This window comes from Martes martes, assembly GCF_963455335.1.
Source record: "Martes martes genome assembly, chromosome: 7".
NCBI classification, from domain to species: Eukaryota; Metazoa; Chordata; class Mammalia; order Carnivora; family Mustelidae; genus Martes; species Martes martes.
This window is the reverse complement of record NC_137894.1, coordinates 59,904,207-59,920,145: the sequence shown is the minus strand read 5'-3', so window position 1 is coordinate 59,920,145 and position 15,939 is coordinate 59,904,207. Positions and strand designations below refer to the sequence as shown.

Sequence of the window (15,939 nt, the reverse complement as noted above, 5' to 3'; positions counted from 1 at the left end):
ATATTAAAATAAGACCTGTTTAAGGTTTGAAAATTTGAACTACAGAAAAGTATAAAATAAGAAGTAAATGGGGGTGCCTGGGTGGCTCAGTCAGTGGTGTGTGTAACTCACACACCACGTTGGATGTAGAGATTACTTAAAACTAAAATCTTTTGGGGTGCTTGGGTGGCTCACTTGTTTAACTGTCCGACTCTTCAGCCCAGGTCTTGATCTCAGGGTTATGAGTTCAAGCCCCGAACTGGGGTCCATGCTGGGCTGGGCAGGAGCCTACTTAAACAAACAAACAAACAAACAAAAGCACAGGGGTGCCTGGGTGGCTCAGTGGGTTAAGCCTCTGCTCAGGTCATGATCTCAGGTCCTGGGATCGAGCCCCGCATGGGGCTCTCTGCTTGGTGGGGAGCCTGCTTCCTGCCCCCTCTCTCTCTGCCTGCCTCTCAGCCTACTTGTGATCTGTCAAATAAATAAAATCTTTAAAAAAAAACAAAAAACAAACAAAAAAACCCACAACTTTGTTATTCCCCCCAAAGATGTATTTATTTATTTGACAGAGAGATAGAGAGCATAAGTAGGCAGAGCAGCAGGCAGAGGCAGAGGGAGAAGCAGGCTTCCCACTGAGCAGGGACCCCCCCCCCCGCCGCCCCAATGCAGGGCATGATCCCAGGACTCATCTGCTTAATCGACTGAGCCACCCAGGCACCCCTCAAAAACCCCCAACTTTTAAAAAATAAATAAATACTGGTGCAGTGGACATTTTGGTATGCTTGCTTTGAGATACTTGTACAGGTTCAAATTCCTAGGGGTGATCAGAGGGCAAATACATTTTAAAACTTGTATGGCTGGCTGTAAAGAAACCCACTGCCACCAGGAGCCCTTCTCTTCGGGGACACTGGTGCCCAGCAGGAAGTAGGCCCAGCTTCCCTGCTGCAGGACAGCAGTCAGCTCCCTCCACGGCTTTCGCCTTCCCCACTGCAAATCTCCCCAGAGGTTGTGAGGTGAGTGTTCCCGTGTGGGAGCCTCCAGCCTTTCTTATAGAGTGGGGGAGCACTCCCTGGAGTCCCTTTATTGCTCTAGTGAGATTTTCCTGTCTGTCCTGGGGTGAGAGAGTGAATAACCACTTTGTCTGGCTCTTCCAGGTGAAGAAGGCATATAGGCAGAAGGCCCTCTCCTGCCACCCAGACAAAAACCCGGATAATCCCAGAGCAGGTGAGACTCTCCCAGGTGTGGGAAGGTGAGACCTGCTCACCAGGACACGGTGTCTCCCCCGGCTCCGCTCCCGTGGGTGCGCTGGGGAGTGCTTGCACGTGTAGGCAGCCCTAAGCCTGCACTTTGCGTTTGAGGGGCATCTGGTCAGCTGCCTGTGCAACCCCCTTCCTTTGCTGGTCCATCATCTGCTGATATCTGCCTTCCTGCCAGCCTGTGGCTTCTCTGAGGTGCTTTTCTGAAGGAGCACACCATCATCGAGCCCAACTTCATTTTCTCCTTTTTCTTTTTTGATATGTATTTTTAGCTGAGCTCTTCCACCAGCTTTCTCAGGCCTTGGAGGTACTGACCGATGCTGCAGCCAGGGTAAGCTCATCCTCTTCCAGCTGCCCTGTCCCTGTGGTTAGAGCCCACTGTGGCATCTCGGCCTCAGTCCCCTGTACACTGCCCAGTAGCCCAGTCCTTGTGGCCCTAGCCTGAGGCTGATCACCAGGCTGCCTCCTGACGGCCCTGGGACTACATGGCTGTGCTCTGGGCTAGTCCTCGAGCTGAGTGCTCCTCGGTGTTCCTTTCTCCTGCCAGGCTGCATACGACAAGGTCAGGAAAGCCAAGAAGCAGGCAGCAGAGAGGACCCAGAAACTTGATGAGAGAAGGAAGAAAGTGAAGCTCGGTAGGTGACATCATGGTGCTGGGTGGCCTTTGGTTTCCCTGGGCCATTTTCACACAGTCCTTCACCTTTCTTCCTGGAGCCATGATTCTAGCACCTCCGAACTTTTCAGCTCCAGCTCAGCACAGCCCTGCTGTCAGGGGTGGGTCCTGAAGGACACTTTTAGGAATAACAGCAGTGACTAGATTTACTACCAGCTAGCATTGTGACAGATGCTTTCCAGCCTCCTGTAATTACGACAAACTATCCAAGGAGGTGGGTATTACCAAACCCATTTTTTATAGATAAAGAAGCTAAGATACCAAAAGGGTAAGAACTCGCTGGAGCTGGGATTTAATCCCACGCAGTATGAGTGAAGCCTGTGTTCCTGATCACCATGCTGTCCTGGATCTTTCTGTGTGTCCCAGCCTCACTTCTGCACAGAGCTTTCACTCTGTGGAGTCCCCTCAGAAGGATTCGAATAGGCCCAAGCATTCTTTTTTTTTTTTTTTTTTATAATCAGTTTTATTATGGTGTATTTTGAATATCATCTACCCATTTCAAGTGTACGATTCAATGATTTTGAGGAAATTTCCCAAATGGTGTGACTGTGACTGTAAATCAGCTTTAGAACATTTTTATCACTGCAGTAGGATTGTTCCAGGCGGTCTTTACCCAATTTTTCTCCCCTTCTTCTTGCCTATTTGACATCCATATACTTAATATGTACATATACCATCCTGGTTCTTCCATCTTGCTATCAAAAACAAACAGAAAAACCTGGTGATTCTAGGTAAGTAAAGTGCCCAGAGAAGAAAGCCTTGAGTGCCAGGCCGGAGAGGAGGGTTTGTCACAGCAGCTGGCCTGGCCTAGGGCCACAGGCAGGTTTCTCTTGGAAGGTGGAAAGGGCTCCAGGACATGGGGTGATGTCTTCACACGGACTCTGCCATCGCTGTAGGAGCCACCAGAGTCCAGTCCTCAGTGAGGCTTGGTAAATGTGGGCTGAGAGGGAGGTAGAAGAGACGGTGGGGCCTTGATCTCTGCGGTGGGAGAAGCGTCAGTGCCAAGGCTGAGGTCAGGCTGTGGTGCCAAACCACAGGAGCAGGCCAGCAACTCCACCCTCGGCATCCCTGCCACATGGCCCTGGGCTGCTGACCTAAGCAGCCGCCCACACCCTGTTCACTGATCAGAGAACCAGCTTGGTCAGCAGGAGCTGATTTAACTCTTGCAGACCCCGGCCACTCGGCTGGAGCCTATACTTCATCTGTGCTGTGACTTTTCTCGATGAAGACTAACTTGGGAGCACACGGGGCTGGAGGGAGGGGTAGAGCTACTCTGTGGTTTCACCCTCCATGAGACTTTGGGTGGGCTGCGGCCATATAGAAACTGCTTAGAATGGACACTGGGTCACTCAACTCTCATGCCCAGACCTGGAGGCCCGAGAGCGGCAGGCCCAGGCCCACGGCAGTGAGGAGGAGGAGGAGAGCAGGAGCACCAGGACACTGGAGCAGGAGGTGCGTCCAGGCATGTTAGCCCAAATCCATCTGCAGGAAAAGGAGGAGGGTGGGCCTGGGTGGCTTTTGTGGCTGCGGACGGCATGCCCTTCCCTGTTCCTCTGTGGGGTCTGGGTAATCTGTCCGACCCGCAGGTTGCTGAGCCCTAGCTTGCAGGTGGAGCCTCCCAGGGACCTTCACAAGGTCAGCCAGCCTGGAATTGGATCTGTACAGAATTGTCACTCCCCCCAACCCTGCTCTGCAGATCGAACGCCTTCGAGAAGAGGGTTCCCGGCAGCTGGAGGAGCAGCAGAAGCTGATCCAGGAGCAGATACGCCAGGAGCGGGAGCAGAGGTTGAGAGGTAAGCATCCCTCACATCCCCCGACATCCCCTCTGAGAAAGATGCCCAGAGCCGCCGCATGGGCTGTTTGGTGGAGTTGCTCTGGAGGTTTCCACCTGCTTGGAGCCCTGGGGGCACCTGACTCAGACATACGCCACCTGTCCCTTCTTCCCACCACTTCTCTGGGGCCTATTTGTTTTTCACTCTGCCTGAGATCTGCTGGCCCTGTGTGAGTCCTAAGCAGAGCTGACTCTATTTTAGAGCAGTTCGGTAGGGGAAAGGTTCTGGATACTTTGTTTCAGTAAAACTGTGCCTTTGTTGGTAAAGTGCTAACTGTGGCCTTCAGCTGGGCAGACCGCCCTTGAGCGGGCAGCTCCTCTGGGTGCGGGTGGGATTGGCTCTACCCCCGCCCCCGAAGCTTGTCAGCAGGGCAAATAGTGCCCTTGGTAAGGAGTGACTTTTTATAGGTCCTTCAGGCTCTGGGTTGTGTCTCCTTTAGAGAACCTGCTGCCTCCCTCCTATTCTACCTTGCTAATTTTCCCAAATTTTTTAGGAAAGGCAGAAAGTCCTGAAGGCAGAGGAACCCCTAAGCTAAAGGTGAGCCTTGTGGGACCCATGAGCCACTGCACAATACCTCTTATCAACAAGAACAGATTCTTCTGGGGCCTCTAGGAGTTTTGGCAGGGATGTTAGGTCTCTGGGAGCCAGCACCACCTGCCAGGTCCTTCCATCCTCCCGCTGCCTAGGGATCAGATCAGCCTCTTGGAGCTCACCCTGAAAAGTCCTCTTAGCCCTGGCAGTTGCCGGGCAGCGCTCCCCAGAAACCCCGGAAGGGGAGCATCTCATGGGTGTGGAAGTGTGGTGTCAGGTGAGCAGGCCACCCTGCCTGTCCGTTTTCAAGAGAAACACATTTTTGCGGGGTTACTCCCTAGACGACAGGTTCCTAGAAGACCATCACGGTATCGCTCAGCCCGTTAAGCTCAGTGCTGGCACTGTTCAGGCTGAGGTCAGAGTTTAACGGTGGTGCCCATTGCTGTCCTTGCAGCTAAAATGGAAGTGCAAGAAGGAAGATGAGTCAAAAGGCGGCTACTCCAGAGATGTCCTCTTACAGCTTTTCCAGAAGGTCTGCCCTGCCACCTTCCCGCTTTCCCATCACTTCTGCCTGCACCTCAGCCAAAACCCCGAATCTCGACGCCTAAACTTCCCTTAACATCTCTGCCAGCCTTTTTTGCTGTCTCACAGACCACAGGGCAGCCCAGAGGCTTTCTCCCCCAGCGGCTGTCTGGTTCTTATGTTGCCATGTGCCCTCCAGCCTCGTGTGGCCTTCCCTGCCCAGCTCTGGACCTTGCCATCTAGAGTGTGTGGGGAGAGACGGGGTGGGAAGGTGGCACAGAAGCCCCATCTCCTTTCCCACCTTTGGTGACAGTCTGAATCTTCAGTCCTTTGCCCAGGTCTCCTTTCCTGGCTTTCCTTTGCTACCACATCGCAGTAAAAATCTCCTTTCTTTCCCATCTCTGATCCCTCTCTGGGAATTTAGCAACAGAGCATTATTGGCCAGCCAAAAATGCCCTGGCAGGCCTCAGGCCAACCTAGACTTGTCTTGCTCCCAAAGGCTGAGCCATGCTTACTGGGACCCCCTTGTCCTTACAGTATGGAGAGGTGCTCAACCTGGTGCTTTCCAGTAAGAAGGCTGGCACTGCTGTGGTAGAGTTTGCAACCATCAAGGCTGCGGTGAGTGCTGGGGGAGGCTTTGGGGGGCCATGGTGGCCCCACTATTTCAGAGTAGGACCCAGTACTGTGGGCCTTTTGAGCTTAGGTATCCACACTCCCAGAGGACCCCACCCCCCACCAATTCCTGGGAGTAGAGGCACAACAAGTGAAGATAAGGGACAGCAGAGACCGACTCTGTTTCCTGCTTCACACCCTCTACCCTCTACCCTCCTGTGGGAGCTGGCATTCCTCCAGGCATGCTTTGCCTCTCTCCCCACTCCCCAGTTAGAAGGCTCATACCCCCCACTCACCCATGAGGAGGGTTAAAGCTTCAGCCCATCATTGTGTGAGGGTTGCTTGGTTTTGTCTGGAGGATGACACTGCTGGTTCTGGTTCTTTCTGCTGGTGTAGAGAGAGCCACTTTATGGCTGATTGGAGCCACGGGACCAGGACTGGGTACTGTGTTTGGCAGGAGCTGGCTGTCCAAAATGAAGTGGGCCTGGTTGATAACCCTCTGAAGATTTCCTGGTTGGAGGGACGACCTCAGGGTGGGAGGGGCCCCATCCACTCAGGACTGTCACAGGTAAGGAACCACACCTCCGTCAGCCGGGTCTGCTCAGGGTTTGTGGGACCTTTTCCTGTCTGGGCTCTGCTCCGGGCTCTTTCCTCCCAAATCCAGGTTGTCAGGAGCAGAGTGAGATTGGCAGGTTTGCCAGCCTAAACAGGACTGGGATTCTGTCCTAACTGTTTCTGTCTCTGAGTGCTAGGACCCCAGCCCACACAGAATACTTAGACCTTACTTTCCCATCACAACCCCCTGTCTGGCTGGGGCTCCCACCTTCACCCTGAGGGGCTTTTCTGGCCCCCAGGCTGCTTGGTTGTTATGTGAAGCCCTGGGCGCTTTGACTACCTGGTGCCGCAGGCAGCTTGAGTGCCCTCTTGTCCCCTGCCTCTCCCACCGGCTCCGGTTCCCGGAGTGTCTGGGGCTGCCTGGGGCAGGAGCCAACGGGCAAGAGGAAGCCTCCTCAGCACCAGCACTGGCGCCTCTGCCGGTCCCGGGGCACTGCCTGCACGGATGCCTTGTGGTGTGGCACAGATCTGGCGCTGGCTCTCAGCCTTCCAGTTTCGTGAGGGTTTCTGTTCGCCACCTGCACACACCTGGCCCTGGTTACACTGGCCCACTTTGGCAGGACAGAGAGCCTTCGGGTCCAGAGCTGTCCCTTCCCTGAAATGGCCCATGGATCTGGTGGGAGCGTCAGGCTGCCGTGCTCACAGCCTGCTCCGTGGGGGAGAGGGTCCCCAGGGTCCGCAGGGCTTTGCTCTCATTGCCTCAGCCATGCCTGCTCCCCTGTGTGCTCTCAGCTGGCTGGGAGGACGGGAAGCTCCCTGGGAGTGTGGCCCAGGACCTGGACGGAGGAGAAAGATGAACGGGCCAGAGCCCTTCCTTAGAGACCTCATTCCCCACTGTTAAGTCCCAGCATTTCACAGCCCCAGAGGACACTCCATAGGCCATGTTACAAAGAACTTTATTAATTTTCTCCTGCATCCAGAGGGGAGCCTTTGAACTCTGCAAGTCCACACAGAGGAGGGAGGAGGGAGGCCGTCGGTATGGGTATGGAAGCAGTGTGCGTTCAAGCTTCCTCTCCCCCTCTGCCAGGCCTGGAGAGGCCTGGAGTGTCAGAACCACGTGGCCAGCCAGTCTGAGTTCTGGTTGCAAGTCTTCTGGTCAGGCCATGAGACGGGGGCAGTAGCACAGCCCTTGGCCTTGACCAGTGGGCCGGCCCTGGGTAGCAGGCCCCCATCATCAGGGGGTTTGGGCAAGGCAGAGCTCCTCAATCCTGGTGGAGGATTCTGGAGACCTGCTGAGCTGCTTCACAGTAATAGCCACGAGCTTCGTGTCCATCCCCGATCCAGTTCTCCTATGCTCTTGGGGCAGAAAGGGAAATCTGCCACTGTTCCTGCTACATTTCCCAAGGGTTCCCATCACTAAAATTCTGGGAACTGCCCTAAGCACCCCTTTGCAGGCTGTGCCTGTGCCTTTGGCTCCCATTCCCTATAGCCTCCTTCCTTGGGCACCAGGCGTGCTCTGGACAGCTGCCTTGACGGCTTGTCTCTCTTGTCCCTTTTTGGCAAGTGATTTGTTTGCCCTTCCCCCTGAGTTGTACTGTACACCTCTACCTGCCTCTCTCTTCCTACTCTGCCAGCCCCTCCCCTCCCCTGCAGGTCCTGTTTGTCCCCCTACCCCCACCAGGCACTCATGGCTCCAGGCCATGGCCTAGACCCGAGCTGCCTGCTAGGGCTTTCTCCAGTGATGTTCATGTTCAGCCTGCACTGTCCAAAGTGGTAGCCATTCATCACGTGTGGCTGCTGAACATTTGAAATGTGGCTAGTGCAGCCATGGAACTAAATTTTTAATTTTACTTAATTTCAATTTGAACAACCACACATAGTTAGTGGGTGGGACCCATTTTGCCTCGCCCTATCCTGTGATGCCTCTCTGTTAACAGGGGCTTCTGAGGGGCCAGTGCAGGATACCCGTCTGACCCGCTCAGCCTGCATGTCCTCCACTCCCCCGGACTCACCCCTTGTGCTGTCCCCCCCCCCACTGCTGGCCTCTGCCCCGTCCCTGTGGTTACAGGCGTGGCCTCCCTTGCCCAGCCTGGCCAACTGCCTTCAGGGCTCCTGCCACCAAGTGCCCCCTCACAGCGCTTCCAGCTTGCCTCTGTGCCTCCGCTCCCAGGTGATGTGGAGGATTTCAGGACCTGGAGGGCAGGCAGGACCCTGGATTTCTATCCCTAATTCTCCTGAAAATGCAGCTGTACCCTCCTTCCAGGCTTCCGGCTCTTCCAGTGACCCCACCTCTGCCCACCCGCACCCCATTCAGAAGCTAGGTTCGCTCGGAAACTGCTCCCTCAGCATCTGTAGAACTTCCTCAAGAAGTGAAATCCCCAGGTCCACTTTGAAGGAGAAGAAGGGATCACTGAGGTCCGGAGCAGGTGTCCCCTGGAAGGGGGGAGTGTCCGGAAGATCATTGTCTGAGTAGTGGTGGAGGGCGCCCGCCAGTGAGAGCGTGGAGGGCAGGGTGGCCGAGTAGGCCGTGTGGTAGGCAGGCGGGGGCTCCAGGATGTTGGGGCAGCTGGAGCTTTCTCGGTAGAGGCGAGGAGGCTTGGGCGGGGCCAGCAGGGTGGCCCGGGGCTGCTCGTCCCCCCACAGAGGCAGGCGCCGTCCATCTGGCCGCCCTCGCAACTCCCGGATGACTTCTCGGTTGCTGTACTCCTCGTGGTCCCCGCCAGCCGTGCTTGCCTGGCTGAGCACGCTGCCCTGTCGTCGGAGTCGCCGCGGCCGCCCCAGGCTCAGTCGCTTGAAGAAGGAGGCATTGCGGAAGGAGCCTTTCCGCCAGGTCTCCATGGCACGCAGGGGAGGTAGCAGACAAGCAGCCCAGTTCAAGAGTAGCTAGTCACCATGGGGTCCCTGCTGGAGCAGTGACTGACTAGAGCGGTGGGGACAGCCCTGGCTAGAAGCACAGACTTTTGGCCAGCATCTTGGACGGCAACAAGAGGTCCTGGGATGAGGGCGCTTTTGTCCGGGAGAACCGAGAGATGGGAGTTCCTGGCAACAGGAGTTTCCCAGAGGGACAGGCTTGGCCTGGTTACTTGATCGGACAGTGGGGAAAAACCCCAGGAGGAAGAAGCAGCACTTACTGGAGTCAGAGCGCGGGCAGCCCCACCCGAGGTGCCAATGATGGATGTCGCGGTGCTGGAGCGGCCTGGGCTGCTTCCCTGGGGGCCGCCGCTCTGGGTGGGCCCGAGCTCGCCTTGCCTTCCCGTCCCCTGCACTTGGCCTCTCTGCCGCAGCGCCTGGAGTCTGATGAGTGGCTTGGCTGTTTGTGCCGGTGTGTGGCGGTGGGGATTGTTGTTTCAGGTGACTCAGTCAGGTGGGAAGCCAGGTTTCATGCTCTTAGGTAATTGCAGCATCCTCTGGCCGGGCCGGGATTGGGCCAGCTGTGGCCAACACCCCGGGGCACTGGGGAGCTTCGGATTCCCCTGAGGACTCTCTGGGGGCAGCCCTGATTTGTGCGTCACTACTGTTGCTTCCTTTTCCCCCTGCAGCCTCTCTGCCCGGGGCCCTAACCCTCCAGCCCCCCAAGTGTCTGCGAGGGAGGGGCCCCAGGAGGGTGGGTATTAATTGAAAGGCAGGCATGTGGAACAGTTGTTGGGGAAGGAAGAAAGACCTGTCACTAGTGTGGGTGACTCAGTCCAGGGGCCTGGTGACAGGCCCTCATTAGCCAAGCCTGCAGGTACGAGGGGGAAGAGGCAGAGGCTGTGTTAACGGGAAGCAGCCCCATGCCTATAAAGGGCTGGCCCCTCCCTCAGCTGGGCTCAGGGCATGCCAGGGTGCCTCTGATGTTTGCTCTGCAGGGCAGCCTTACCTTGGAAAGAGGGGAGCTGCTCTCCCCTCGGCCTGACACCTAGTCTGGCAGTTTCTCATCTTCCTGGATTTACTCCCATAGCCTCAGGGCAGGAGGGAACAGTTGAGGGCCGAGGTCCTGCTGCCTCCTGTCCTGCCTTGCTCCAGTCCTTCCCCTTGGGAAGGCGCAGGTGACCCACACAGGGCTGCCTTGAAGTGTCAGCTGTGCCCTGGGCCAGGTTAGGTAGGTGGGCCTGGCTGGGAGGGCTACTGTTCTCCGAGATGCCACAGCCTGGGACAGACAAGGAGGCTGGAACGGTCAGAGAAGTGAGGGGGGGTGGGGGGGGGAGGGATCTGGCCTGAGTCACACTTCCTGGTTCTGTACAGCCCTAACCTCAAACCAGTTGGCCATGGTCTGGCATCTTAACCCCAGGTCACTCCCTTCATATTCCCCAGGTCACTGACCACTGAACCTCCCCCGGCTTATTAGTGAGCGAGCACTCGCTGGGTCTGCCACAGGACAGGCTCTGCAGTTGGCTGTGTCCGCACCCCCTGGCCTGGCTCACTGTGTGCCAGCTCAGGTGGGCCTCACGCTTCACACAGCTTTAGCTATACTGATGGAAGAAGTGCTTTGGTTCCCGCGGTAGACCCTATGGCGGTGTGGGGTTGGAGGGGATGGGAGGATCGGAGCTCCATCGCAGAGCTGCCTCTTGGGCCCACAACACTGGCACGTTGGGTTGGTTGTTTATTAGTCTTTTGATTATTGACATATAGCACTCCTTACTCCCCCGCACTGTGCTGGCAAGATCATAAAAGAAAAAGGCACGGGCCCTGCCCTCCAGCAGGCCTGGTGTGTATTTTTAGGAGGGGAGTGGCCTCATGTGTGTTTCTCTCTCCTTCCAGTGCGGGGGCTGACGGAGGCTGGGTCTAGGGCAGGGCTCCCCGCTCTCATGTCCAGGCAGGAGCTGCAGTGCGCACCGCTGGGGAGGTGGGCAGCCGGGAGGGGGCGGTGGTCTCGCAGAGCCCAGGGCATTTCTGTCCCTCTGACAGTGTCCTCACTGGAAACCTGTGAGAAGCAGGAGCCACAGGAGGCGGAAAGGAGTGTCAAATAAAGGGCGGGGAGGCAATGAAGGGTGACGGCCTGGCCTGTCGGGAGCATGGAGTGATTCAGCCTGAGATGGAGCAGGGCTGACTGTGGGTGGAAGGCCTGGGGGGCGGGGGCTGATAGCTGCTCCGGATGGAGGGGAGGAGGGCCCTCTGAGAAGTATGGGGCCTCCTCACTCCCTGACTCAGGACTAGTTCTGCCTAGGCCAGCCCTCCAAGTCTGGAATGTGGGGCTGCGCCCTGCTGCCCTGACCGGTGTCCCCTGGTTGCCCCCTGCCCCCCAGGGCTCAGTGCTGTCGGAGAGGGACTATGAGAGCCTCGTCATGATGCGCATGCGCCAGGCAGCGGAGCGGCAACAGCTGATCGCCCAGATGCAGCGGGAGGACGAGGTGGGGCAGCCCACGTAGTCTTCTAACTCCAGCCCACTCATCCACAGCCCTCTTCTTGAACGTCACCAATAAACCTTTCTTTTTTCTTTTTCTTTTTCTTTTCTTTACAAGAATCTACCTTTATTGCATATGTAGGTATAGGGTGCTGGCCCCACCGAGCGTGTCCCTGGTTCCTGGACTCTGCCCGAGAGGGTTCCACCCAGGCCTGGCTCTCCCTCCCCGGGAGTGAGCCGAACCCCAGGGAGGGGCTCCGCGCAGTGAGAGTCAGTGGGCCAGCAGAACAGAGGAGCAAGCACTAGACACACACCTTTATTGGCTTAGACCAGGTACGCAGGACTCTCCCGCCCAGTCCTGGGCTGTGCTCCTTGGGGACTCCCAGTTCCCGGCCAGGGACAGCCTGGCTCTTTTGGGCCCCTCAGCCTGCGCACAAAACATGGCCTCCTCCAGGGCTCTCAGCCAGGCCAAAAACCTGGAGGGGAAGCTGGGAGCACCAGGGCAAGGGCCCTGCCCTCTCACCCCATCCTCTGGGGCTGAGGCAAGTTTCAGAAAAGGCCATTCACAGCCCAGTGGTGCCCAGCTAAGGAAAATGACAATTTGGGAAGAGAGGGGCCACGTGGTGAGTGAATGGGGACTCAGGATCAGGGCCCATGGCATCCACTCAAAAAAGGCGTGCTCTGTGTGCTCCTCAGTGTTCGAGGGTCACTCCTTGTGCAGGCACCACACCAGTGTCTGGCCCACCCCCGTCATGCTCAGCACACGGAAGCCCCTGCGTTCCAGTTTGTCCAGCACTATGCGAGGAGGATCGCTGACAAAGTACTCATAACTGTGAAGAGAAGGGGGAGAGGGGACAGCGTCAGAGGGCACGCAGCGCCAACTCCCTACACAGGTGTCTGCTGATGACGAGGCCAGGTCAGGAATCCTGGTCATGATGGATACTTGCTGGGTGCCTTCTAGTGCCAGGATAAATGCACACTCCCTGCCGCCTCCCCCACCAAGCACTGGGCTTGCATATCTTGTTCCTTCCTCCTAACAACCTAAGGAAGGACATTCTAAATGTCATTGGGATCGCAGAACCCACGTTAGTCTGACAATAGCCCCATGTGCACGGGGCCACTGCACTATTCAGGCGGAATGGCCTGTTCTCTCCAGGTGCCCCCCAGGGCTCTGCCCCCTCTTGCTGCCCTGCCTGTCCCATGGTCCTGGAGCAGTAGGTTGACCCCTAATAGCTCCTGGCTCTGGGTGCTGCTCCCTGGCACAGGGAATGCTGGCTGTCCCTTCTTTCAGGGCTGATTGACTGTGAAGGGTTGTCCGTCAGATAAAGGGCTCAAGCCCCAAGCTGGGCATCTGGAGGCAAATGCCTCCTGGTAAAGGAATGGGGTTAGGTTCAGCCCTCCAACCCTGACCCAAGGGGCGGGGCCAGCTTGCCTCCTTTCTGCCCTCTTTGAACTGAGGCTCATTCTTGCAGCACTTCTCGCAAGCTCCAAGCCTGTGGAGCTGGTGTGAAGAACGCCAGGGGAAGTCCCCAGGCAGTCCCTAGGCAGTCCCCAGGCAGCAGCCAAGCTGGAAGTAGGACCCAGGCTGCCTGCTGCCTATTTGTAGAGTTTGGCTTTCTTAGTTAGGCAGCCGGAGAGAAACCTTTCTCTCTGTGCTGGTCTTTGTCTCAGTGGGGTCCAGCTCCGAGATGATAGGGCAGGGCAAGGAGCAGTCCACTTATGGAGTCCTCTACGCAGCTGGACTCTGTCCTGGGGTTCCCTTGTGAAGGGAGGGCCAGTGAGAAAGTTTTTGGAGCAAGCTGGGGTGCTGCAGTAAAGCCGCAGGCAGGAGTGACTCCACAGAGGACAGAGCCCCATGATGTAGGCAGGGCCTCTGAGGCTGGGCAGTAGCATTGTCCCTGGGCTTGGCTGTGTAAAGGAAACAGGGACAGTGCTCGGGGGCCTGCAGGGAGAAGATCCTTACGAATGCCACTACTTACAAGTTGTTTCCCAAGGCGCTTCTCTTGGAGGCCCCCAAATACTGCATCAGCTCTGGATCTGAGTGTTCATCGCCCACCATGGTAGGGCCCACCTCCTGCAAGACAAGCCACAAGGGCTGCTTGGCTGGCTGCCAGGGAGAGGGGGAAAGGCTCTCTGCCCTTCCTCCCCTGCCTGCCGGCCCTGAGCCAGTTTCAGTTCAGGGCTGGACAGGGTGCTGAGGAACACGGAAGGGGGGGTGCTGAGCACGAGCTGGGAAAGGGTGGAGCCCTCAGTGATCAGGCCAGGCAGTGTGAGGCGTCCCTAGCCCTTCCAAGCTGAGCTGGTCGTTGCCTGCCTCCTGGCAGCTCCCTGCCGGGCATCACTACCCGTGTTTGTGTGTCTCAGAATCACCTGGAAAACAAACGAAAACCGGTCCACACAAAAACTGGTACGGGAGTGTTCATCGCAGCGTTATTCACGAGACCCAAAAAGGGGGAGACAGCCTAAGTGTCATCTGACAGTCGGATGAACTGATTGAGCCACACAGCGGGGTCTTACCCAGCAAAACAGAGGAATGGGTAAGTACCCGTGTCCCCTACAATACAGATGAACTTTGAAAATGCAGAAGTGAAAGAAGCCAGACATGGAAGTAATTAGTGGTTACCTAGGGCTGGGGGGCTCAGGTGCAGTGAGGAGTGACTGCTAAGATATAGAGCATGGGTACAGGGTGTCTTTTCAAGGGAATGGAAATGTTTTAAAATTGATTGTAGTGATGGCTGCACAACTCTTGAGTATGCTTTTAAAAAAAAGGAATTGTACACTTTAAATTGGTGTGTTCTTTGAGATGTATGCTATATATCAGTAAAGCTGTCATATATATATAGTATATTATATAATTATATATATATACATACATATGTGTGTATGTGTGTATTTTTTAATCGCCTGAAGAGCACTGAATTCCCCAGCCCCAGGTGTAGAGAGTATTTTAGGAGGTCTGGGAAGGGGCCCAGGAGTGCACATTTTAACTGCCCAAGTAACTGGTTCTCTAGGGCCCCGCCAGGACCTCGTCTGTCCCACGGCAACCCCACCACCAGCACCTGCTGTCTCCATCTCAGGGGAGCTGTGCATGCACTGACGGAGTGGGAAAGAACGGAGGTGCCGGATGGGCTGCCCAGTCGAACCATTCTGAAGTTAAAAGGGGATTCCTGGGGCGACCAGGACAGTCTTGGATGAGGAAATTGTACCCAGAGAAAGGGGCGTCACTTCTGACTCCGGAATGGTCTCCCCACCTCTAACCACAGGTCCTGTCTCCCTTCTTCCTCTCCTAAAGGTTTTCTGGAAGTGCCCGAGGTGCTGTTAGTAGCTGTAGATGGGCCAGGCCCTTGGCATAGGTGTTATAGCGTCTTAGCGCGTCGTTTTCTTTTCCAAACCTCTTTTCCCCAAAGTATTTCCACTCCCACCCCACCCACCCCCAACCTCTGCGGAGTCACTCTCTGTAGGGCAGTGGGTGCTGTACACGTGAGGCCAGGGCTTCCTGGCTTCCTTGGGTGGGCAGGTAGGACACGAGCCTCAAGGGCCCTGAGCTCACTCCGCCGGCAGGGACGCACGCACCCTACCCACTTCGCGGCCCTGGAAGCGCGTGCCGGCCAGAACTTCCCGAACCTCGTGTTCCGGGCTGAGTCCGCTCCCCAGCCCCCAACCTGCGGCCCGAGGGGGCGTGTCCCGGGCGGCTTCCGGGTCCAGTCACTGGCGGGCGCTGCCCGAGAGGGAGGCGCCAAGGTGCAGTGGCAGCTCCCTCTGCCCCCGCCCGGCCGCAACCAACTCCATCCCAACTGGCAGGGCGCGGGTACTCACCATGCGGATCTGGGTGCTGATGAGCACGTAGGGCATGGTGCGCGCGTCCCGGCCGGGCTCCCACCCAGAGCTTTGGGCTCGGCGCCGACGCCAGCCTCTCGAGCTCCGGGACTGCGCCCGCCGCCCAGAGTCCAGTTACTCCAGCTCTGGCTTCGGGCGGTGCCAATCCCAGTGCGCCCCGCCCGTGACTGCCGCGGCCGGCCAATCGGGAGCGGGCACCCGTGACGCGCCCCCGCACTTGACGATCCGGTCCGCCTCCTGCCCTCGGGGCCGTGCTCTGGGACATTGCTGTGGGACGTTGGCGCGCACCCACTGCCTGGAGTGGGGGGTGGTCCAGCGGGCTAGGCGGGCTGCGGCGGGGCGTGCTGTAAAGCGTGCCTGTTGACCATGCGCCCGCTTTCTGCAACATCTTGGGCACTAGGTTCCAAAGTCCTGCTGGTCCCCGCCCCTGTCCCTGTGGAAGCAGAGCAGGGAGGAATCCGCGACTCTCCCAAAAGGTCCCTCCCAAGCTCAAGCCCTCCCCACCCAGGGACGCCTCTAAAGCTCTTAGTGGATCCCCACTTCTGGTCCCCAGGACACATTCTCCGGGGACTCCGTCAGCGCACGGGAGACAGGGGTGGGACGCTTGTGGCTACAACTAGAATAACCACTTCGTGTGCACCGCGCCTTTCCGCCTCCCTGACTGTAATTCCTAGTGCAGCGGCCGAACCTTGCATTTCTGTGCCCCCATAGGTAAATCTATAGAGGAACCTCATGAGCGTTTGGCTGTGTGTCAGTCTCCTAGTGATTTAAACCAATGGAATCTGGCCCCCACTTCGGAGAGCTTCCCGTGAAGCTGGA

At 57.1% G+C, this 15,939-nt stretch overlaps 3 protein-coding genes across 3 annotated transcripts in view; 1 reads left to right on the top strand and 2 right to left on the bottom strand.

Annotated features, from left to right (window-relative positions):
* The window catches only part of DNAJC17 (DnaJ heat shock protein family (Hsp40) member C17), a 41,768-nt gene extending 30,372 nt beyond the window's left edge, over nt 1-11,396 (top strand). The window contains exons 2-11 of the mRNA XM_080807707.1: nt 1,134-1,203; nt 1,508-1,566; nt 1,783-1,870; nt 3,275-3,360; nt 3,605-3,701; nt 4,234-4,277; nt 4,726-4,803; nt 5,331-5,411; nt 5,863-5,973; nt 11,186-11,396. Coding sequence (XP_080663833.1) covers nt 1,134-1,203; nt 1,508-1,566; nt 1,783-1,870; nt 3,275-3,360; nt 3,605-3,701; nt 4,234-4,277; nt 4,726-4,803; nt 5,331-5,411; nt 5,863-5,973; nt 11,186-11,308 — 837 coding nt within the window. The 3' untranslated portion in view covers nt 11,309-11,396. The remainder of the gene's footprint in view (nt 1-1,133; nt 1,204-1,507; nt 1,567-1,782; nt 1,871-3,274; nt 3,361-3,604; nt 3,702-4,233; nt 4,278-4,725; nt 4,804-5,330; nt 5,412-5,862; nt 5,974-11,185) is intronic.
* LOC308346202 (uncharacterized protein C15orf62, mitochondrial) lies at nt 8,271-8,798 on the bottom strand (the record flags this gene model as incomplete). Its single annotated transcript, XM_080808880.1, has 1 exon — nt 8,271-8,798. One exon carries the CDS (start codon nt 8,796-8,798, stop codon nt 8,271-8,273), a length of 528 nt encoding a protein of 175 aa, XP_080665006.1.
* Nucleotides 11,397-11,569: 173 nt separating the features above from the next.
* Nucleotides 11,570-15,274, bottom strand: GCHFR (GTP cyclohydrolase I feedback regulator). The gene is made up of 3 exons (XM_080807704.1): nt 15,100-15,274; nt 13,263-13,357; nt 11,570-12,113 (listed from the first exon to the last, which is right to left on the bottom strand). The coding sequence occupies exons 1-3, from the start codon at nt 15,133-15,135 to the stop codon at nt 11,990-11,992; spliced, it is 255 nt and encodes an 84-aa protein (XP_080663830.1). The 5' UTR covers nt 15,136-15,274; the 3' UTR covers nt 11,570-11,989.
* Nucleotides 15,275-15,939: the final 665 nt, after the last annotated feature.

Excerpts from the sequence above, each read along its gene's own strand:
- GCHFR (XM_080807704.1), bottom strand. The coding sequence starts at position 15,135 with ATGCCCTACGTGCTCATCAGCACCCAGATCCGCATG. Across the intron at positions 13,358-15,099 it reads TCAGCACCCAGATCCGCATG|GAGGTGGGCCCTACCATGGT; the intron begins GTGAGTACCCGC and ends CTTGTCTTGCAG. Across the intron at positions 12,114-13,262 it reads AGCGCCTTGGGAAACAACTT|TTATGAGTACTTTGTCAGCG; the intron begins GTAAGTAGTGGC and ends TTCTCTTCACAG.